At 36.5% G+C, this 25,012-nt stretch overlaps 1 protein-coding gene across 2 annotated transcripts in view; it reads right to left on the bottom strand.

Moving 5' to 3' along the window:
- The window catches only part of LOC135217426 (solute carrier family 35 member F3-like), a 350,261-nt gene that overhangs the window by 77,404 nt on the left and 247,845 nt on the right, over positions 1-25,012 (bottom strand). For both annotated transcript variants that reach the window (XM_064253287.1, XM_064253288.1), the window contains 2 exons: positions 20,756-20,914; positions 2,341-2,512 (listed from right to left, as the gene is read on the bottom strand). In XM_064253287.1, the coding sequence (XP_064109357.1) occupies positions 2,341-2,512; positions 20,756-20,914 (331 nt within the window). The remainder of the gene's footprint in view (positions 1-2,340; positions 2,513-20,755; positions 20,915-25,012) is intronic.

Genomic DNA, 25,012 nt, shown 5'->3' with positions numbered 1-25,012 from the left:
AAGCGCAAATCATAATATTGGGTCTTTGTTACTTGAAAGATTGTGTTACTCGTCGGAAAGCCAGAACCCCTAAGCCTCCGTAGGGGGTAGGGCCCACAGTGCACCTCATTCGGTGCAATGTAGGCATTACTTAAGGCTCTTTGCATCGTCCCTTCGGCCCCTATAGCTGCAACTACTTTCATTCCCTTTACTGTACCTCCGGAGGTTTTCTTCCTGTTACACCTTTCTAACCTTTTACTGTCAATATCCGTTTCAGCGCTGAATGGCCTTAGTTGCCCCACTGGTTGGCATGATGCCAGAAATATATATATATATTATACATATATATATATATATATATATATATAGATATATATATATAAATATATATATAAGTTTTCTTATATTAATCCCAGTTAACATATACTTTGGAAAGGAAGATTTTGTTTCCATTAAGCATGTTTTACACTGGCCTGCTGGTATAGTGGTCAGTATCGTGACGTGTCACTCAGTTGTCGCGTATCATCAGTATCATCATCAGTTATTGCTGCAGTGTGGGAACTGCGGTAGGAGGTTGAAGTCAACATTCTCTGAAAGCTTGAATTTCAAGTCAGTGTTGAAATAGTAATAAGATATGTTCAAATCATGAAAAAAAATCTCGATATGCAAAACTTCACATATTATGATCCTTTTGGATGGTATCCTTGTAAGGTGTGAAGTTGTCCCCGCTAATGGAGGCAGTATGCCAGCGTCACTCGTCTGATGTGTGTGGTATTGATATTTGTGACATGCTCACGAAATTCGTGGATGATAAATTTTGAACAGACATGGAAACCCCTTAGGTATCAGACTTCTCAAAAGATGTTTTAGACTGGTAATCGGAGTCCAGTAAAGAAAATCTGTGAATTGTCAACAGTTTCTTTCTTTGTTCATAGACATAATGTGGAAAAGAAGTTTTACGATTGTGAGTTGGATATTTCAAGGTCATGCACTAAATCCTCTGTAATTGATATATGATTTACTGAACCCAGTTACTCGAGTGAAAGAATCAGACTATTTTAGCAACTCGTGCATACCTTTACACCGCTGAAAAAAATAGAAATGAAGTGTTGTATATTTAGAAACACGGCTTGAAATCGATACCACTAGGTCAAATGCCACTGTGACATTTTATTTCGGATTTGGTCTTTCGGTACTGTACATAGTAGCTTTGTTGTTCACTGTTGGAATGGATGCACATAGACACTCCTATATTTCTAACTATCTCTATATTAGAGTATGTATTTATGCATGTAGACATATATATATATTATATATATATATATATATATATATATATATATATATATATATATATATACATATACATATACATATATACATATATATATATTGTGTGTGTACAAATACATACATTCATACATACAGTTTATGATAGAAGCTGTTTAGTGAAAATTGTAGAATTTTAATCCAATGGTGGCTGACTGGAAAGTCTTTATTGATGAGACAATAGCAAAGGACAGTGTACAAAGCCTACACTCGTCCACATGAACTTCAGTAGAAGACGGGAATAAAATCAGATAGGTTAAGTCTTAGCCTTGAATGATCGCCTTTTAGAAACTTGAAGGTTATAGTGAACGGGCTCAGACAAATCAGGGAGAGGATTCGATAGTGTGACTGAGCAGAGAAAGGAATAGCGAACAGAATAGTACCCGGAGAAAAGAGAGAGCGAGTACAATATTTGATAAAAAAAAAAAAAAAATAAAATCAAAAAAAAAAAAAAAAAAAAAAAACGTATGCCTCATTGGCTGGACTTTTTTTTTTTTTTTTTTCTTATTTGGCTGACCTTATGCCTGCATGGGCTGTTGCTTCTGGAGGAGCCCTTAATTGACTGGATGAATTCTTCACGCCCGTCTCATAAAAGCAAAGCCATCCTCCTGCAAAAGCTGAAATTGGCCTCATATGTATTATGAAAAATGTCTCTCTTGCTAATGAACCATGTAAAGTGGTATGTTTTGTATGCAAGCTGAGCATCAACTTTCCGGTTCTGTATAATTCATTTAAATGTTTCGCTTAATCAGTTTAATATTTCATGATAAGAGGTCACCTGTCCTTGGTTTATAAAAAAACAAAAAGGTGTTAATGGAAAGGCTTGAACTTTTATGGTGTTCTCATAATTTTCGACGTTGTATTACTTGACATTTTAGCGTTAATTCATGACTCAAAGCTATTTTATTTACCAAGTGAAAACGTGAAGTTCTCCCGCCGAGGATTAAACCCGCTACCTCTCACCCAACATGACACGCCCACGATACACCCTTTTGCGCGGCTCTCGTATCCAGGTATTATCAATCTACTTACTGAAGGTGACGCCTCTGTCCCTGAAATTCTGAGCGATCGTCTTGAGGGTGAGCTTCAGGGACGACTTGTCTCTCCTGAGGCAGGAGTGGCACACCAGGTAGAGAGGGAAGAAAAGACCTGTCCACGCCGTGCAGAACCACGTCGTGAAGAACGGGGCGTCGAACACAGCTTTCTGAAAAAGGAGAAGAAAAACGCCATTTGACTAAAAGGAAGAAGGGAAGCATTCTCAGACGAAAAGGAAGAAGGGAAGCATTCTTTGAATACAAGGAAGAAAAACATTTTCTGATAAAAAGGAAGATGAGAAATGTTCCTTGATTAAACGGATACATGATTGCTTCAGTTGTTCTCACGGAGGTCTCAGCAGGATCGAATGGTTGTTATTGTTCCTCTTCCAAACCAATGACCAGTTTAAAATAAGGCTTTTGACTGTGAATTACGGTTTAGCTATATTGCACCATTAGTTTATCTCATCTCCTTCAGTATGGACAATGGACTTTCACTATTACTGTAACAGTCCTGTCAAAGATGACGCTTCAAATTAGCAGAAGTGCTCTTATGGTAAGACAACGCAATGTAGCATAATGTTTTTGCAAATATGTCTGTGCTGTTTGATAACAAAGATACAGTTTATTCATTACATGCGGTAATAAAAAAGTAACGTGTTTTTTCATTACCATTGTGAAATAGATCCCTGTTCCATTTTTGACCATTTGCTTTCATTTTTTAACTCTTACAGCGTGCATGAAACATTGTATCCAAAGAGAGCTAATGGAAATAAGATTTTTCCTACGATTCACGGCGTGAACTTCCTCTAGCACTCCTATTGTTAAATCATGTTACAAACTTACATTTTTTATGGAAAATATATCATCGCAAATTTCCTTGAGGTATAACGATCATAAGTAGTTTCTCATTTTTATGAACTGAGATGGGAACGCGAATAAATCTTTTAATTTCTAGATGTTGTTCACCTTTTGAATCCCAATTCCATTGGTAATCTGTCCTACTAGCAATAGCAGAAGTTGGAAACCTTCAAAACTGAAAATAAAAAAACAAAAACAAAATCAGAACAGTTCAAATAGATATGGGGTGGTCAGTTACTAATGTCAGTAGCGTTGCTTCCTTTATTACAAAGTGTTTTTTTTTAATTGGAGACAATACTGTATTACATTTAGTTATATAATAAATACTGTTGAAACATTGAACATGAGATATAATGCAAAACAATAATGATGGACGTGAGATATATTGTAAAACAAGCATGATATGTGTGTTCTTTTTGGTCTTTTCGCCATAGCTATCCAGCGACTGTTAACATGCGTTCGTTTCTACTGCTTAAGAAAAGCCCTCAGGGTGAGACATCAGTATCCGAAATGTAATTCACTGGGCTCATTAAAAATAATAATAATAATAAATTTCTGTGGCACAAATGATTGTGTTGCGTTCCAATAATAATAATAATAATAATAATAATAATAATAATAATAATAATAATAATAATAATAATAATAATAATAATAATCAGGGCACCAATACCCTTAACGTTAGCATCGTCGAGGTAATTGTCTCCTGCACTTTTCACCTTCAATAATGATCTAAAGTCGTTCTGCCACTCCATATGTACGCTTTCGTGAGCTCCCTATCTTTCTTCGTTCTATCTCACAAATCAAAGGATTTATACGTACATACCTTTACATCATCAGTGCAGGTTCTAACATTCTCTTTGCATATGAGACCATAATAACTCAATTGTTCATTCGTCGATCCTTCTACCGTTTCCCCTCATCCTTTTAGCATATTTATCTCGGCTTTCCTTACTTAATTTTTTTTCTTACGTCAGAAGTGTTACCTAAGCGACCCTTGCATGCCATGCTTCTCTGGTATCCATCACGCTTTCTCATTCAATACTTGCTGACGAAATCGCGTGACTATTCTCGGGAAATAAATTTTTAGGAGTGTTTCGAGGATGATTTAAATATAGAAACCGTGAACATTTTCATCAGGTCTGTCTTTGGAAGATTGATCAACACTAGAAAACAAGTTGGTTCATAGTTGAACCATCGATAGTAACGGTTACATATTTTGATAGATGGTGCGATACGGGCTATGACGCAAACCAAGATATGATATAAGAAAATGGTTGTAATCGCATTCTGGAATGTTGCACATCAATATAATTGATCTTTCATCTTCATTCTTATCTTTATTGGGTGGGTTAATCTTTATATGTATATGGATCATGCTTCAAGTTGCAGATGTGGGCTTAACCTGCTCGTATATCTATGAACGTCTTTTGGTGTTAGTATACCCAAACTTCGACCTTGTTGGAGAAGCAAAACTCCACGCGCCCAGGAGCTCCAATAGAGGAGATGTAAAAAGGAAAAGATCAAACTAAATAGAGAAATAACAAATTAAAATGAATCAGAAAACAATTGAATATCGAAATGAGACCCGTCAGCTTCCTCAATGATACAGTACTTCCATCTATAATAATCTGAACGCCTAAAGTTCCAACGATTCACCTACTTAATAACGAAGATTATTCGAATAATTTGTATCAAAATATGTACCATGTTATTTCTTGGAATGTCTGACTGTATTCAGTCGCCTCATTATGCCATTTTTTCTTGAATTATAAACCTTTCATCAGTGCCACTTATTATTTGTAAATGTTTCCCTTTGTGATCCGTCCTCGCATTATGTCATGTGATTTCTTTAATTAGCTCTGTAATCTGTAGCCGCGGTATCTCGTATTATTTTATGAAATTACCTCGGTGTGATCAGTCACCGCATCGTTTATATTTCTTGAATGATCTCTTCTTTCGGTATTTCCAATTGCCTCACTTCTTCCTAATAAACACCACATTCTTTGAAACTTGAATTTCAAATCAATAGCCCCTGTAGGCTTGATCCAGATGAATAGGGTTCATCTTCTCAATAATAATAATAATAATAATAATAATAATAATAATAATAATAATAATAATAATAATAATAATAATAATAATAATAATAATAATAATAATAATAATAATAATCTAATCAGTCGCAACATTATTAACCCTGAAGAAAAGAAATAATACCCCGAACGGGTTATAAACTCTGCAAGCTTCGCTGGTGTTAGATTCCGTAAATGGAAATCAATGTCTGCTTGGGCAGACGGTCTAACTCGATTTGCTAGTAATCATCAATTATTGACAGTGACCTTTAAGCCGAAGAGGAAAGTGTGGAGTTGAAGTCCTCCTGGAAGTCTTTCTTTTCATTCGTGCTACCTTTGTTCTTTAATCCAATGAATTGTCGTCTACGTAGGCATCCATATTTCTTGAGTGTCTTACGCCTTTGGGTTTACAGTCTTGCAGCGAGAGAAAGAGAGAGAGAGAGAGAGAGATACGATTGTTGCGTGCATATTGGTCTAGTTGTGTCCTCTCGCTTGATTATTTTATGAGTACTGTTCAATCGGATTTAATAATGGGTGTTTTCTCTTCTCTCTCTCTCTCTCTCTCTCTCTCTCTCTCTCTCTCTGTTAAGAGTGAGACCTTGTGGTAGGGTCGTAGGTCAGTGCCGAGCGAGGCTGTGAAAACGTTTTTGGAAACAAAATGATGTATCACTCTCCACCAGAAAAACCGTAGAGGGTGGATGCAGATCAATGTTTTGAAAAATTTATGTTATGCATTGATATATACTAAGTAAAATATGTGCTTCACAGAAAAACAGCAGACTGATTACGGCTAAACCATAATAACCCTGGTCTTGATCAAAAGGTTGTGAAAGTATAACAAATGAATGAAAAGATATAATCCAGATAAAAATAAAAGCCTATAAATTTGCACTTGAAGTTGGGCCTAAGGAAAATTAAGGTTGCGCACCACAAGATATTCAAAGTCCCAATTTCACGCCATAAGATATTCAACTAATTAGGAATTCTAAATTTCTTCATAGGTCTCCATTATTGTTCTGGAGAAGATGTGGGTATATTTTGTTATTCTCAATGTATAGACTGAAATTGGATTCATATTTGTGTAAACGGGGACACACTCGAGCTGAAAAGATGTTGATTGACCGACGGTCGATGTTGAACTGTAAAAGGTAAGAGTTGAACAGAGTTGAACGGTTGCCTTGGCCTTGCAAAAGACACCAATTTACTTAGTTCATTGCAAGACATGAGAGAGAGGAAGAATACAATGTCAGTATTAAAGGGCCTTTATCTTGATTAGCAAATAAACATGTTAATAAACCAGTGTGAGAGTATGGACTTTCTACCCTCGATTACAGTTTACGCTTGTATTGGATGCGAAATAGGTGTAGATTTCAGGAACTTCCATACAAAAATGAATCCTTCTCACGGTTATTTTCTATTTCCCATCCCAAGAAGACTCAAATGAATAAAGAGAAGAAACAATAATTACTAAAAAAAAAGTAAAAGAATAAAATACATATCATCATCGATAGAAAACGTACTTATCAAAAGTGGTAAGAAACGTATTTGCTTTATATGTGTGAGGTGACCCGTCATCTAAATTCGTAAGGGATTTTTAAATTAGTTTATATTCCAAAATTCGTGGGCAGTGTTCATTCTAGCTTTTAACATTTTGTAGGTTTATGCCCCTGTAATAGCTTTTCACACTTTTTTTTCTGGATATGTAAAGGTCATACTATTGGTCGGTGTCCGTAGCTGGCCAGCTCTGTGCTGGCCGTTTCAGGGGAGAAGACATTCTGCTTGAACCTATATATTCCAAGTTGCAAGTGGAACAAGGTAGCTGGTCAGTTATGAAAGCCATGCTCGTTGACTATCACCAAGTGTACATATTCCAAATGCAACTTGGAGTATATAGGCTTGAACGGCGATGGCTTCACAAAAGGAGAACTGCGATTGCAAACGTCTTCTTGACTCCGTATTGCAGCAAATAATGTCTATTCTTGATACTCGAAGGGCAGGAACTTCTCTAGACCTCTTGCAGAACGTTTCTTCTCTGAAGTCTTGCTTTACATCGAAATGCCTCGGTCGTTTACTCCCGACGACGACTTGACCAGAATTCGACCAACTCTCGAGCGACTTTTCGTCTCTGATCCTTCGTTGGTTCCTTCTCTCATCTCTCTCTGATGATCTCTGCTGCTGATCTCTCACTGATAATCTGATCTGTGGCTCTTACTGATGATCTCTGATCTCTGTGATTAACTGATGATCTCTGCTGCTGATCTCTCACTGATCAAAGCTGTGACTCTCTCTGATTATGATCTGCCTTCTCCTACTTCGTCCGTCGTATTTATACGCCATTCTGGCGGCGGGGCCTACGGCGAACGTCACAGACTCCCGAGACGACGGGAACGATTTAGAAGAATCTAGACGAACTATTGCATCAGAAGTTGCGGCGTTTCTCACGTCACGTCGGCGCCTGTCAAGTTCCACAAGACTCCTGCTGATTCTAGAACCATCATGAGAACAGGCACCTCCAACACATGCGCGAATGCCTTCTTGCTGCAGAACTTCTCGAAGACGCGTTTTCCTTTCCTTTATCTTTCTTTGCTATAAAGCAATTACCATTGACAGGTATTATTATATATATATATATATATATATATATATATAGTATATATATATATATATATATATATAGAGAGAGAGAGAGAGAGAGAGAGAGAGAGAGAGATACATATATATAAGTTATTTAATAGTTTACCATAGCCGTTTTCTTATATTTTATGTAGTAAAATATGAGAGTATGATATATAATTTTAGGAAATATTCATTTCTGTCATGGGGATCTTGACTGAACGACAGTGGGTACCAATAAGGCCCGAACAGCCAGCAGTGATATATTGAAAACGAAATTGTAATCCTTGACTACCTTTGCGTACAAGAAAATTCGTTCCGCTGATCTTTATTCTTTTTAGAAGTCAGACTTTAATTGTGGTAGCAAAGACATTAAGAATGCGGCGACACCATCGCCCTTGCATCGTGCAATCCAAGGCAGAACTGCTCTGGGGTAATATAGAACTTTGGTATCGTTGGAAGTGCGGTGACGAATGTATTTCCTCCTTTCCCAGGAGACTCTTTTTACATTTTTAATTCCGTGAGTGACAGAGTCATCTCAGGGTAAGCTGAAGAGCGCTCCTCCGCACAGTCTAGGAAAGCATATAACAATTTCGGTGTTATTTGATAACCTTCGTTCCTGAGGGTGTCTTTTGTGGATGTGAGGCTTGGGAGGGCGTGAGATAATCACCTCCGAATCGTATTTCAGATTTGTGTGATAAATTATTGTAAGGAACATTTGAGGGGAGCTTTCTAATTGTTTAAAATAAAAAATAGTTTATTTCTCTAAGTATATCCTTATTTTTCACAGCATTTTTTGTTCCCCAGTATTTGAGAAATTTATCTTGTAATTATATATATATATATATATATATATATATATATATATATATATATATATATATATATATATAGATGCTTAAATATCACAGTAGAAGCACGTGACTTCATTATATAAGCGAATACCACAAGAAAATGTCATTTTCCTGTAGGTATTTGCTTATGCATATATACATATACATATATATATATATATATATATATATATATATATATATATATATGTATGTACTATGTATATTATATATATATATGTGTGTGTGTGTGTGTGTGTACTATATGTATATGACGGCGAAGTATATGACGGAAAACTCCATGATTTTATAAAGCCCTGTCAATAAGAACTGTGAGCATGGATGGGAGAGAAAAAAAGGAGAGGCTTAACTCGAAAGAAATGATAAACCTAAATTCAGTGTCTTAAAGGATAAAGCAGTTTCAAGATTCAGGGAAGTGGAATGAAGGAAGAAGACCTTCCAATCCAAAACTGGACAGTAGGAGGAATGACAGCGCAGTCCGGGGGTGGCGGGGGCGACTGCTTATTTATGCAGGACGAATGCGGGAAAAAGTCCTTGACTGGTTCTAAGCCTATGGACCCTAACTCTATCTTCTATAAGTAAATAAAAGGTTTTTCTCGGGAGGGGATTTATTATTATTTTTTTTTAAGCTTAAGAAAATTGCTAATTCTGGCCAACTAGACATGTTCACCATTCTGAGCATTCGGCATGCGTAGGGTTTTATGGCGTTGGCCACAATCCAGTAAAATGCGATCCCTGTGTACACAACATTGCCTGGCAAATTAAACAGCACTATTGGCTCCAGACTTTTAGTTTTTGGGTTTACCATAAAATTAATTAATTGAGAGAGAGAGAGAGGAGAGAGAGAGAGAGAGAGAGAGAGAGAGAGAGAGAGAGAGAGGAGACACAAATATTGTACGTAATAGTGAGGAAAATTAATCTACACTCCAACAGCACTGTTGGTTTCGGCATTTGATTTTTAGAATTGCCCCAGAATGAAAACCAGAAGAGAGAGAGAGAGAGAGAGAGAGAGAGAGAGAGAGAGAGAGAGAGAGAGAGAGAGAGACTGTATGAATACGTTTAGGTCAACGAATAACACTTTACTTCACCTTGTGTGTCCCCAGAGTAGGGAATAATTGTTTACCTGGTTGAACCTGAAACTTCGCACTTGAGGTTTCGGAGGATATGAAAGTAGGAGGAACCGCTGTCACATTTTTCCGTAAAGCTGCTTCTTCTTTCCTTTTAGGAAAGCGACTCTCTATCCTCTCTCTCTCTCTCTCTTTCATATATAATATATTATATATATATATATATATATATATATACTATAAGATACATATAATATATATTATATATATATAATTATATATTATAGATTATATATTATATTATTCTATATATATATTATTATATTCCATTATTATATATTATATATAATATATATTATATTATATATTATATATTATATATATATTATATATATAATAATTATTATACACAAGCACAACAAAAAGGAAACGCGAATAATACGGAAGGGAGAAATTTAGATATAATACTATGTAAGCAGCGTACTATTTACAACAAAATGTCCAAAATGGATTAATGAAAACTAGGCGAATCGGAACAAAATTATCAACGAAAGAAAATTCTAGCGCGTAACTTGTGGACTGGAGAGTCCAAACCATTCATACAGTATATATACGTTCCACTCACAGAGCTCTACCCACCCACCTACCTTTCTATTTTTTATTATAGGTAAAACTAGAGTTCTAATGTTTGCCTACCCGGCATTTCTCTTGTATAATCATTAACGTGCATCTACGTAGCCATGTTATTCTCTGCATAGTTTCTATCAAACACAGTATGCAAACCTATACATCATTCTCCACCCGGTATTAATTTGCATATTAACTAAACGTTAAAACCCTCGGGCAAGACATCTGGTCATTGAAGCATTTTTATAATCATAGTTTGACCATTGAAGAAACATATTGTCGGATATGTCTGAGACTGAGCTATAGTAGATTCACATCAACCGTCATTTGATGTCTAGGCCCGTCCCTTACGACGCTCCTGATTGGCTGTTGATAAGCCAATCGCACGGCTGGAGACTCTGTTTCTCGAGAGAGTTCACATAGGCAGGATGTATGTTCCACCGCTCCTGAGGGATACGTCTTTCAAATGTATACCTCAGGAGAGATGAATCATACATCCTGCCCATGTGAACACTCGAGTGAGACTGAGTTTCCAGCCAAAGACGTATCCCTCAGGAGCGGTGGAACTTACATCCTGCCTATGTGAACTCTCTCGAGAGACAGTCTCTCCAGCCGTGTGATTGGCTTATCACAGCCAATCAGGAGCGTCGTAAGGTACTGGCCTAGACGTCAAATCCACGGTTGATATGAATCTACTATAGTCGTACAGGTGAATATTATAGTGTGTCGAGAAGTCATTACTCACCTAGAAAGCATCACATGTTAGCTGAATGATTACTCGCCCCTAAGAGCTTCAGAAATAATGACCTTGTCATTCGCTTATCGGTAACAGTATAAACTTAGTCGGCCAGTTCGAGTCAAGTGATAGAGGGAATAAGAGGTTTGTTGTGAATCTATTGACTCGACACAGCCAACAGGGGAATTTTTAGCCGGGGGTGGGGGGGGGGAGGGGGGGGGGGGGGGGAGACAGGATAAAATTAAAAAACAAAATTAAGTGACAGCAACGTGGCTCTTCTATTTGGGAACTGCACCCATAATATTAACCGATCTTGGTTTATTATATATATATGTATATATCAAAGACGTTTATAACATATAATAATTATATATATACTATATATAATATATTATATGGATATATAATATTAGTATATTATATACATAACAGATATATATGTATACAGTATATATTATATATATAGATACAGTAGAATATATACTAGATATATCATACTATTATATTATAATATATATATATATTGAGACATAAATGTGGGCACCATTAATGAATACCGGTCATTGTGAAACATAGTAGAGATTAAATTGTTTGCCATCCAATATACCAATAATTTTGTAATATGTACACACACACATACCAAATGCATCGATATGGCACACGATTATATTGTTTTTACGGAGTACAACTTCCATTTTATATTTTTCGGAGCAATCCCTCATTTTATTCAGAGGATTAGTCTGCGTACCCATCTGTCATAAAGCTGACTGGAGAGAACTCAGGAAAAACCAAGGGTTTAGTTTTACAGCAAGCGGAACTCCGGAGAATAAAACCACTAGCAGTCTCAACCCCCCAACCCCCCCAAACCCCCGCCCCACCCACCCCCTCAAGGAAAAGAAAAAAATGCATGGCAAATACCCAATATATCAAATTAGATTGGACCACATGAGGAACTTGATAAAGAGTTATTGAGAAATGTCGATGAAATATATTAATGGACAGACATAAAAACTCTTAGTTGATAGAAAGATAAATAATGAAGGATGAACCTTAAGAAAACGTCATTTTTTATCCTGTAAGCCAAATTTACTGTGTCAGATCTGTAAGCTTAACTACAGGGGAGAGGATTATGTTGATGAGTTGTGTAATCCAGGTAGAGTTGAAGAGGAGAGGACAGAACAATTATTCACATGGAAGAAAAACCGTTAAGAGACAGTCTTGGATGTTACATTAGGAACCTTTAAGGAAGATTAATACAAATATCCATCGGTGATCAGTGGAGGATTGTTGAGGTTAGCGCTGCTAGTCTACTTGGAAAGTTTTAGGAAGATTAAATTTTTTCTTCCTGAAAATCACAATGTTTTCAATGAATAAACGAGAATATCAAGATCATTACGGGTGGGAACACCGTCAGTTTTTAGTGTTCTGTAAAAGAACACTATTGAGAAGGCTATTTGTCTGTCTGTCCGCACTTTTTCTGTCCGACCTCATATCATGACATCTACTGAGGCTAGAGGGCTGCAAATTGGTATGTTGATCATCCACCCTCCTATCATCAAACATAACAAGTTTCAGCCGCATTGTCTCAGTAGCTTTTATTTTATTTAATGTTAAAGTCAGCTATGATCTTGCGTCGGGCACCGCTATAGGGGCCGATAGCCCAGGCTACCACCGGGCAGTGGCTGAAAGCTTCATACGCTGTACAGAAAACTGGATTTTTTTACTTTTTTTTCCTCTTTTATATTTTCCGTTTTTCATGAGATACATATAAATATTAGGTTGCCAGTTACTTGTGGTTACGATTAAAATATAGATTTAAGGAGTTTAGATGTCGACATTCTCAGTAAAGCTTTGATTGATATACCTAGAGGATCGAAGGATTATGTTCACTGCTGATGGGAAGGGTCGAACACGCAAGCCGATGGATTTTCAGGCCGAGATCATTTGACTTGGTATTGAATGATTGCTTCCTTGTATTTGTATGTATAAATGCACGAATGTATTTATATATGGGTTTACGTATGTATGTACATGTATGAGCTGTTAAGCCAAAAATATCGTTATTCACTGGGTGTGGTGAAGTGGATATTAAACGATGTTTGTGGCATAATTTATTTGAAGAATTGCAAGAATGTGAGTGGTAAGCTTTCAGACTTTAAAGTACTTCATGTTCGTTGAAGTGGCAAAACCAGTTTTAGGACAAACATAAACTGAAAAGATGAAAACCTTTGATGAAGGGGATCCTTATGCAATTGTCGTTTCTTGAATCGAAGACAATTACGTAGAAATACTACGACGCTAATTCGATTTGCTTGAAAACTCCATTGAACTGTAATTGCATTATCATTCGATACCTTTGATCCTGATCAGATTAATTAAGAGGGCGGGTATTATAGAACTTTCGTCCTCTCTCTCTCTCTCTCTCTCTCTCTCTCTCTCTCTCTCTCTCTCTCTCTCTCTCTCTCTCTCTCTCAGACCTATGGTTTGGGAATAATATCTATAATACCTAATGCATATGCTCTTATACATACGAAGAATGCATACGTACTATATCGTGTTGACGCCCCGGGACGAACATTATGCCAACTTATTTAGGAAAGGTCTTGAGCCTCAGCTCACTGGAATAGGACGACGGATTTTTCCATATGTCTGTTTTAGTGGGTAATTGTAAAGCATCTACCTGTACCTAAACCCATGCCTAAAGTTGAAGAAAAACTAACCGTAAATAACTTAAACTAAACGGGAAATTTGGCTGATATTAACAAAGGTAATGTTACATTTTATCTTATCTCAGGAGAAGGTTGTGTGTGAAGGCAGTTTATCACCTTATTTATCTTATTTTTCAACCATCGAAGAAAAGAATGAGAAGGGGAAAATGGAGGCTTGAACCAAAAATGCGATAGATAGGTGGGTTATATTGAGAGGCGACGGGAAACAAAAATACTGAGCTTTCAGGTGTTAGAAGGAAAGAGGTATTTTAAGTATATTCTTTATATAGGTATATGTATAATCGCATATAGACATTTTAAACCGGTCGTATACGTATAATGTAAACAGGCACATAAACTTGTAAGCACAAATTTATTTTATATAATACGGTGTTGGAATGGTAAACAAGTTTCCTTTATCTAGGTCTTGGGAAAAGGGAAATTTGACGGTATTACTAGATAAAAGTAGTTTTGTGATTTGTGTAAAGCAAAGCAGAAAGGTTGAAGGAAAGAAAGTCACGGAACCGTGTAAATTTAAAACTGCGGACTTTTTTTTTTATGCATGTTGAACACTCTAGGAAATGGCTGCGTGGAATTCATATGAACTCTAGCAAAAAATACTGAAGAATTTGTTCAAAGTCGAAGTTTGGTGCATGCAGTTCAGCTTAGCGTGATTTTTCCTTTTAATTGATTTTCATGAGCATTTATTCCATATCAAGGACGTCGCAGTGTTGTAGCAAGGTAACTCAGATTGAAGTCACCCACTTTCAGAAGGAAGGACAAAATTTAAATGTAAGAGTTCATTACTTTCCAGGTGAAAAGGAAGAAGGATTGACCAAACCTCATAGTAATTCATCCTCCTGTTTTCTTTCGTTGCCTCCGTACCTTACGTGAAAATGATTCCTGGGCTCACGTTAATATAGAAGACCGAAGAAAAGATTATTTCGCAGTCATCCTTACACTTAAATCGAAATTCAGAATGGTTTGAGAAAAATAGGGATTACGATTTATCTTAGGTTAGACTTGAACCAAAGATATATAGAGGATCATAGTATTTGAAATGGAGGTTTGTATGAAACAAGGAAATAATGTTGGTATGGGTATTTTTGTGTCTGTTAAAATCTAGAGGTTAACTCAAGGCCTCTGTACCCTTCAACACGTTACTACCCTTAGGCTGCATTTAAGCAAGGCTTTGTGGATAGCATAGGACACTAATTCAAAAACCAACGGAACAATAAAACTGTTTATTAATCTTTCAATCGGAGATTACAAAAATATGAAGTTTATTGCGAAAAAAAAATTACCAGTGGTTTGTAGTGGAAGGAGACCTAGAAAATCAGACCACTGGGTACTGGAAAAGTTAACTTAGTGATTACTGTGGATTTGGAAGAAAAACAAAATTGCTTAGTCATTTGTATGAAATACTTCGAGAAGTCCATTCTTTCGTACAAGATTGTAAACTTTGGATGGACTCATAGTGGCAGTTGTTCATAAATGAATGAAAGCCTCTCTCTTCTCCTCTCCTCTCTCTCTCTCTCTCATCTCTGCTCTCTCTCCTTCTCCTCTATTTTTCATTTTCGTTTTTAAGTAAATGTAAATCTACGAGCAACCTGCTTTTTCATGTGAAAGAAAAAACTAAACAACACAGTGGTTACATTATAATTCAGATAATTAGAATTCAAATTAGCAAGTACATTCAAGTAGCCTGAAAATTTTGGAGCTTTAAGTAGGTTGATGTTTAAAAGGTTTAAAAGGCACAGTATTGGTTGAAAACCACACACCACACACCACCAAACACCACACACACGACACAAAGAGAGAGAGAGATGAGAGGAGAGGAGAGCATGGGAGAGGTAGAGAGCCGACGAGATTCCGAGAGATCGAGAGGAGAGAGGAGGAGAGGTAATAAATAAAACAAATTTTGTGTTGTGTTGGGGGGCACTGTGCCTATATATTTCAAGTTTGAAGGAGTGGATCATGAATTTGAAATATATTTCTGGGCAGTGATATTTGTAGCCTTGTAAATTTTTAAATTTTTATTATTGTAGTTTAATACAAAATACAAACAAATGTTTTGCTAAAGAACCCCAAGATAAAACTGTTGTTGTTAGCGCATTAGGAAAAACTCGGTAGGTTAGAGAAAATTAATGTAATATATTCTTGTTAATTACTTTTAGGTAGTTCGGAAAAATGAAAACAAAATTTGTTAGTTTTACAACCTTGAAAAACCGGGTTTTAGCAGTCCTAAATAGGACAAGTACGATAATTGGACTGTTTAAAAAACGGTTGAGACAAATGACAAATTCAACCAAATACTTTCAGCATTTGTCGTATGGTGAGCGGGCTTAAAGAATTAAATAGATTACTTAAGGTGAATTTTTTATTTATAGGTCTTCCTTGGCTGTGATTTCAGTAAAACATTTATAATTATGAGTCATGGTGAGACACTAAAAAATAAATCTACTGTAGAATGAAGCTTTAAAAAGAATGTAAGGAAATCGGATAGAAGAATAGAGTGACCACTATTACGATAAACAGACGATAGGAACATTGCAAGAGTCCTATCTTAAAATGGAATAGTGCCAAGGGAAAAATGGAAACTGTCTTATGGCAATACCTTCGATTACCCTCATTGTGGCAATTGTTCAACCTTGGACCCGGATAGAGGCCCTTTTCATGCCTGGAAAGGAAGGGCGATGTAGGTGCTGATTTGTATTCGTTTTAAAACAAATAAAGATAAGGCCCCGGGGAGTTTGTTCCTTGTAATTAGCTTGATTAGCAAATAAACTGGACAATTGATTAGTTTTTCATGTAATAGATGAAAACCTAATAGAAGGGCAATCATATAGGTAGAAATGAACAATGTAAATTGTTATGTATTAAATTTTTAAAACGTCATTGTTTATAGGACCGTTATACGCTAGTCTTATTATTCATTATGTTAAATGCCTGCAACGCGAATGCACTATAAAACCTCTCTTCCATAATTATAACGGTTATTTATAATTGTACCAAATAAATTGAACCAGATTATCTTAGGTTTGCTCTCTCTCTCTCTCTCTCTCTCTCTCTCTCTCTCTCTATTTCTATCCTCGCTCTCATCAGCCGCCATACGTACAGCCAGAGTCGACATCACCATATAACTCTCTTAACTGCCTAATGGGCAAGACACTGCCTATCGTTTTTAAAAGCACGCCGCAGTTCGAAAACTGGTTGGTGCAGAAACACTTACAAGTTATAAATCCCCTTATGGCTAAAAGTTATTCTCAAGGTATAGTGAATTCGATACTAAACAATATTCGTGGCTTCACACGAAAAAGGGTAGTTTCTGATTGAGAGAGAGAGAGAGAACGAAGATGGGAGAGGATTGCCAATCGGCTATTGTTATCCTGTTATCTTTAAAGAGTTAATCGCGTGCACGGAGCCTCCATTTCTTGGAACGCACTCCACAGCCCGCCACTGATATTTCATAGTTCTAAAATAAATTCCAGCACATGGACTTGGAATCATTCACATCGTGTGCACATCTTTATGGCTCCTGGATATTAAGCTTCTTTTCGAACTCTCCCAGTGCTTTCGCGATAATAACCGTCCAATAGTTTTAGCTTTTGTTTTCCTCCAAATATTTGTTTTTTTGATTCCTAAACATCTTGAACTCCAATCTCATGCATGCAAAAAAAATTGTTATAATTTTATCCAACGTCAATCATTTAACCACACTTCTAGAACCTTATTTTCGTTCCAATGAAACCTTTAATGAATTGAATAATTGGTAGATAGCGTCTGTGAAAAAAAAACCTTTAATTTAATTTCGACTTTATGAAATTCGCTTATTACAAATCATTGAAAACCCATTTCAGTATCTCTCGGATGTTTCTTTCGAATGTGTTCGTTATTAACATGGCTGTGTTCTTTAAAGGAGAGTTCGTCAGCAATAACTTCCTACATTTTAGCGTGTGCTCCCCCTGTGAAACGTTTACTTCTTATATTTCAACAAACTTTTTTTTAATACCTGTTTCCTATTTCGTGGAAAATACGACTACCGTACGTATCGTGGAAAATACGACTACCATACGTAAGGAATAGCATTTTCTATTTGAATTTCTTTTTTCAGTGACATTTATCATCTCAAAATTCCATTCCTGCAGACTTTCCTTTAAATTGAATTGTTCTTATTTTACTATATAAATTATATATATTATACACGGCACGTACTGTAAGGCTCATTCCTGTTCCGATCTTGCTGGGGATTGGGTCCTGCATGACACGCCATAAGCGCCTAGAGATAATGATAAAAAGTGAACCATAAGCCGTATTGGAATATATGGGTATTTCACGAAGCCTTAGCTTTGTGATTATATACTGCAGTGGATGTGGCCCGTGATACTCCATACATATTCCCTTCCAGACATTGATTATAGCAGTGGAGACCTTAGGTTGACACACGCTTGAGAAAAGATTCCATGAAAGTGACAGTCATTCAGTTTCAGCTCTTGTCAATGTTTTGCAAAGATGATTTATGCGTCCATGTTGATATTAAGTAAGTTGTATTTTCAGAATTTTACGCCTAATGGAAGGCGTTAGTTATTGAAATTTTTTTTTACTCAGTGTATTATTTTTATTAGGTTTTTTATGAATTCAGTTATTTTCTTCATCTTATGTGTTGTCGTTTTGTTGTTAATCTCCTATTTTGATAGTTACCATTATCCTTGCAATATTTATACTGTATAAATTGATTTGATAGTTACCATTATCCATTGCCAATATTGTACTGTATAGATTGATTTGGATAAGTTACCATTTAGCCTTGCAATTTGTACTTGTACGTTAGATTGATTGAAGTTAACCATTATACCTTGCAATTATTTGTACTGTAATAGATGATTTGATAGTTACCATTATCCTTGCAATAATTGTACGGTATAAATTGATTTGATAGTTACCACTATCCTTGCAATATTTGTACGGTATAAATTGATTTACTATCTTCCACCATTACTCTGTTTGCCATTAGCAATTTATTTTTGTCTTTGTTTTTGTTGACTATCATATTTCTAATCGTTGCTCGGCCCAGTATTTCTTTTCTTTTTTTTTCCATATTGTTCATTGCTGTAAGAAATGGGTTAGGTTTGCGTTCTCTGTCCAGCAGGAACAACAAACAGGCGTAATAATAATGATAAAATAATTAACTAACTAATAATAATAATAATAATAAATAATAATCAACAATATAACAATAATAAATATAATAATAATAGCGGATGCCCTTTCCAGCGCGTTGTCAGTAAAAATTAATTTTCCTTTCCTTTCCAAAATAAAATTATCTTTTTGCTTTTGCACCAAGCCATTTTCGTCCTTCATTTCAGATCTTTTTTTGGCAAAAGAAAAAAAGAATGAGTGGGGAGTATTGTTTTATTTTTTGGCAAAATTGTTTGCGTTGATGTCTTCCTTTTTAGATGATTTGGATAATTAAGGTTTGTTCTGTCCGAAATGTAACCTAATCACCTTGTGTATTTGTAAAGACTGCTGAAGACTGCAGTTTCGAAATTAGTTTTCAGGATAGAGATAAGCTTCTAAAAGAACGGAGAATCTGTTAAGATTAGACTGACATCTTAACAGTTTCAAGCATACGTAGTAAACAATTTTCCATTGGTCATGCCATGTATGACACAATCAAATATAGTCTGTTTTTTATTCGAAATACAAATAAGGTGTAATAGCTTGCTCATGGTACTGTTTGAAAGGCATGTCACCTGATATTTTAGTTTATCCTTAGTGGTTTGGATCTCTTAACATGAAGCTATGACACTACTGCAATTTGATATTTTAAGATATATCTTTGGTTTCTGAATTTTTCGTACTTGAAATGGTGACGCACCTCTGTGATTTAATGTTTTAGTCTTATGCTTTGCAGATTTAAACTTTTACTCTTTGTGGTATTACAAGATTGCGATCTGAAGATTCGAGTTTTCTTGTCGCCAGCTCTGCAAACTCCTTACTGGAGGCGATATTTCACAAATGCGATTTGATAGTCTATCTGATTTATTTTTGAGATTGTGAAATTTTATTTCAGGCAGAGTTGCATGACTGCGGTTGTAAGTCATAGTTATTCATTACGGTTCTGAGCTATTGATGTTTGTCACCACACGGCTGCGCTATGATGTCGTGGTGCGTGTTTTCCTTTGACTAATTGGCGAAGACTCATTTCTATGCAGTCTTGCTAGAATCGGTTAGGCAAACAAGGGTCACCAGGAAATTTAAAGGAAATTGTTCATTCGTGTGGCTTCTTTAACCGATATCCAATTATTTTTATTTATTATAGCGGAACTAAATGAAAATGTGTTATTATTAATCAAAATAAGTCTAGACTCATATGGAACTCGGAATTCCGTAATGAACTTGTTAATCATGTCGCCTCAGAATAGACGGCTTTTATGTGGAAATAATGAGGAAAACAATGAAAAGAAGGTAAATACAATTAAATACAGAATATATTTAATAAAAAGAAATAAACAAAGAAAGGATTTTATACCTGAACAGCAATTCAAGAATAAAGGAGCAAACTTAATTCAAAGGACATAGGCATTTGAATTAGCATTAAGGCCTTTTAATGAGCATAAGTGTTCATAATCCGTTGCCCAGTAGAATGTCGTACAATTTGGCATTATATAAAGGGAATAAGGATCTCGGACAATGAAACGTGAGGTCATGACACATTAACATATCCAAACGCCGACGCCTTGCAAAGTGGATACCACTCAGTATAACTATATAGAGTAGCAGCAGAAACGTTGGACCAACAAGGAAAACAAAAGACCTATATGAATAAATCTGACTGTATCTGGTTATGTGGGATGTCTTGGACATCTTACCTGGACCATAAGGACTTTGACTTCCTGTGTCGAATTCGGTGCTGGCGTTGCCACGGGCCCTGGGAACAGGGCCTGTCGCAAGTACATGTCTTTAAGGAGATGCGTAGCTCCCACCCAGGAGGTCGTAACGCAACACGTCACTACCCACCCGACGACTATCTGAAGAAGACAAAAAACATAAGTCGATTAGTTGCAAGATTATTGCTTTAAATATATACTAGAATATAGACTATAGATAGATAATAGATACTAATATATAAGATATATAATATATATACTATATATATAATATATATATATAAAAGATTATATATGGTATATGTTTATACTTAGAAGTATAATTTTATTTATTTAAGATACTACAAAAACATTAATAATTAGATATATATAATATATATAATATCAATTCAAGATACAAATGTCCTTTAATTAATATTTAAATTCACTTTAACCTCCCAAATGGAATAGATGTTTTCATAATATGTTACCGAAGGGGAAGTTTTTTAATTGATAATAATTTCGTCACCCCCCATGGGAATCGAACCACCGTCCAAGTGGACGGGGACGAAATCAGAACAGTCAGTGACGCTATCCAATCAGCCAACAGAGACGCTATAAGTTCATATCGATTCTGACCTTACAAAATCACCCTCGATCTGGATGCTTTCGTAATTAGAATCGATATGGAACCCCGTCTACCATGTTGGCCAATTCGAGCGTTTGACAGCACGTAGCCTTTTGTTATGAATAATTATCACATCGAACCGTGATCCATTTATATATCAATTCAAGCTACAAAATGTCCTTTAATATCTAAATTCACTTTACCTCCCAAATGATATATTTTCATATATGTACCGAAGGGGAATGGAATTTTTTAATTGATAATAATTCGTCCCCCACAGGGCATCGAACCACCGTCCAAGTGGACGGGGACGAAATCAGAACAGTCAGTGACGCTATCCAATCAGCCAACAGAGACGCTATAAGTTCATATCGATTCTGACCTTACAAATCACCCTCGATCTGGATGCTTTCGTAATTAGAATCGATATGGAACCCCGTCTACCATGTTGGCCAATTCGAGCGTTTGACAGCACGTAGCCTTTTGTTATGATGAATAATTATCACATCGAACCGTGATCCATTTATATATCAATTCAAGCTACAAATGTCCTTTAATATCTAAATTCACTTTACCTCCCAAATGATATATTTTCATATATGTACGAAGGGGAATTTTTTAATTGATAATAATTTCGTCCCCCCATGGGATCGAACCACCGTCCAAGTGGACGGCGGGGACGAAATCAGAACAGTCAGTGACGCTATCCAATCAGCCAACAGAGACGCTATAAGTTCATATCGATTCTGACCTTACAAATCACCCTCGATCTGGATGCTTCGTAATTAGAATCGATATGGAACCCCGTCTACCATGTTGGCCAATTCGAGCGTTTGACCAGCACGTAGCCTTTTGTTTTTATGAATAATTATCACAATCGAAGCCGTGACACGTAGCCTTTGTATGAAATATCACATCGAAGTGATTTATATAATTCATTCAAGCTACAAATGTCCTTAATATCTAAATTCACTTTACCTCCCAAATGATATTTTCATATATGTACCGAAGGGGAATTTTTTAATTGATAATAATTTCGCCCCCCCATGGGATCGAACCACCGTCCAAGTGGACGGGGACGAAATCAGAACAGTCAGTGACGCTATCCAATCAGCCAACAGAGACGCTATAAGTTCATATCGATTCTGACCTTACAAATCACCCTCGATCTGGATGCTTTCGTAATTAGAATCGATATGGAACCCCGTCTACCATGTTGGCCAATTCGAGCGTTTGACAGCACGTAGCCTTTTGTTATGAATAATATCACATCGAAACCGTGATCCATTTATATATCAATTCAAGCTACAAATGTCTTTAATATCTAAATTCACTTTACCTCCCAAATGATATATTTTCATATATGTACCGAAGGGGAATTTTTTAATGATAATAATTTCGTCCCCCCATGGGATCGAACCACCGTCCAAGTGGACGGGGACGAAATCAGAACAGTCAGTGACGCTATCCAATCAGCCAACAGAGACGCTATAAGTTCATATCGATTCTGACCTTACAAATCACCCTCGATCTGGATGCTTTCGTAATTAGAATCGATATGGAACCCGTAATACCATGTTGGCCAATTCGAGCGTTTGACAGCAACGTAGCCTTTTGTTATGATAATTATACATCGAACCGTGATCCATTTATATATCATTCAAGCTACAAATGTCCTTTAATATCTAATTCACTTTACCTCCCAAATGATATATTTTCATATATGTACCGAAGGGGAATTTTTTTTTAATGATAATAATTTCGTCCCCCATGGGATCGAACCACCGTCAAAGTGGACGGGGACGAAATCAGAACAGTCAGTGACGCTATCCATCAGCCAACAGAGACGCTATAAGTTCATATCGATTCTGACCTTACAAATCACCCTCGATCTGGATGCTTCGTAATTAGAATCGATATGGAATTGGCCAACATGGTAGACGGGGTTCCATATCGATTCTAATACGAAAGCATCCAGATCGAGGGGTGATTTGTAAGGTCAGAATCGATATGAACTTATAGCGTCTATGTTGCTGATTGGATAGCGTCATGACTGTTCTGATTTCGTCCCCGTCCACTTGGACGGTGGTTCGATCCCATGGGGGGACGAAATTATTATCAATTAAAAAATTCCCCTTCGGTACATATATGAAAATATATCATTTGGGAGGTAAAGTGAATTTAGATATTTAAAGGACATTTTGTAGCTTGAATTGATATATAAATGGATCACGGTTCGATGTGATAATTATTCATAACAAAAGGCTACTGCTGTCAAACGCTCGAATTGGCCAACATGGTAGACGGGTTCCATATCGATTCTAATTACGAAAGCATCCAGATCGAGGGTGATTTGTAAGGTCAGAATCGATATGAACTTATAGCGTCTCTGTTGGCTGATTGGATAGCGTCATGACTGTTCTGATTTCGTCCCCGTCCACTTGGACGGTGGTTCGATCCCATGGGGGGACGAAATTATTATCAATTAAAAATTCCCCTTCGGTACATATATGAAAATATATCATTGGGAGGTAATAAAGAATTAGATATTAAAGGACATTTGTAGCTTGAATTGATATATAAATGGATCACGGTTCGATGTGATAATTATTCATAACAAAAGGCTACGTGCTGTCAAACGCTCGAATTGGCCAACATGGTAGACGGGTTCCATATCGATTCTAATTACGAAAGCACCCAGATCGAGGGTGATTTGTAAGGTCAGAATCGATATGAACTTATAGCGTCTCTGTTGGCTGATTGGATAGCGTCACTGACTGTTCTGATTTCGTCCCCGTCCACTTGGACGGTGGTTCGATCCCATGGGGGGACGAAATTATTATCAATTAAAAATTCCCCTTCGGGTACATATATGAAAATATATCATTTGGGAGGTAAAGTGAATTTAGATATTAAAGGACATTTGTAGCTTGAATTGATATATAAATGGATCACGGTTTCGATGTGATAATTATTCATAACAAAAGGCTACGTGCTGTCAAACGCTCGAATTGGCCAACATGGTAGACGGGGTTCCATATCGATTCTAATTACGAAAGCATCCAGATCGAGGGTGATTTGTAAGGTCAGAATCGATATGAACTTATAGGCGTCTTGTTGGCTGATTGGATAGCGTCACTGATGTTCTGATTTCGTCCCCGTCCACTTGGACGGTGGTTCGATCCCATGGGGGGACGAAATTATTATCAATTAAAAAATTCCCCTTCGGTACATATATGAAAATATATCATTTGGGAGGTAAAGTGAATTTAGATATTAAGGACATTTGTAGCTGAATTGATATATAAATGGATCACGGTTCGATGTGATAATTATTATTCATAACAAAAGGCTACGTGCTGTCAACGCTCGAATTGGCCAACATGGTAGACGGGGTTCCATATCGATTCTAATTACGAAAGCATCCAGATCGAGGGTGATTTGTAAGGTCAGAATCGATATGAACTTTATAGCGCTCTGTGGCTGATTGGATAGCGTCACTGATGTTCTGATTCGTCCCGTCCACTTGGACGGTGGTTCGATCCCATGGGGGACGAAATTATTATCAATTAAAAAATTCCCCTTCGGTACATATATGAAAATATATCATTTGGGAGGTAAAGTGAATTTAG

This window comes from Macrobrachium nipponense, chromosome 7 (genome assembly GCF_015104395.2).
Source record: "Macrobrachium nipponense isolate FS-2020 chromosome 7, ASM1510439v2, whole genome shotgun sequence".
Taxonomy (NCBI): Eukaryota; Metazoa; Arthropoda; class Malacostraca; order Decapoda; family Palaemonidae; genus Macrobrachium; species Macrobrachium nipponense.
The sequence above is the reverse complement of the archived record's forward strand: the minus strand, read 5'-3'. Positions and strand labels throughout refer to the sequence as shown.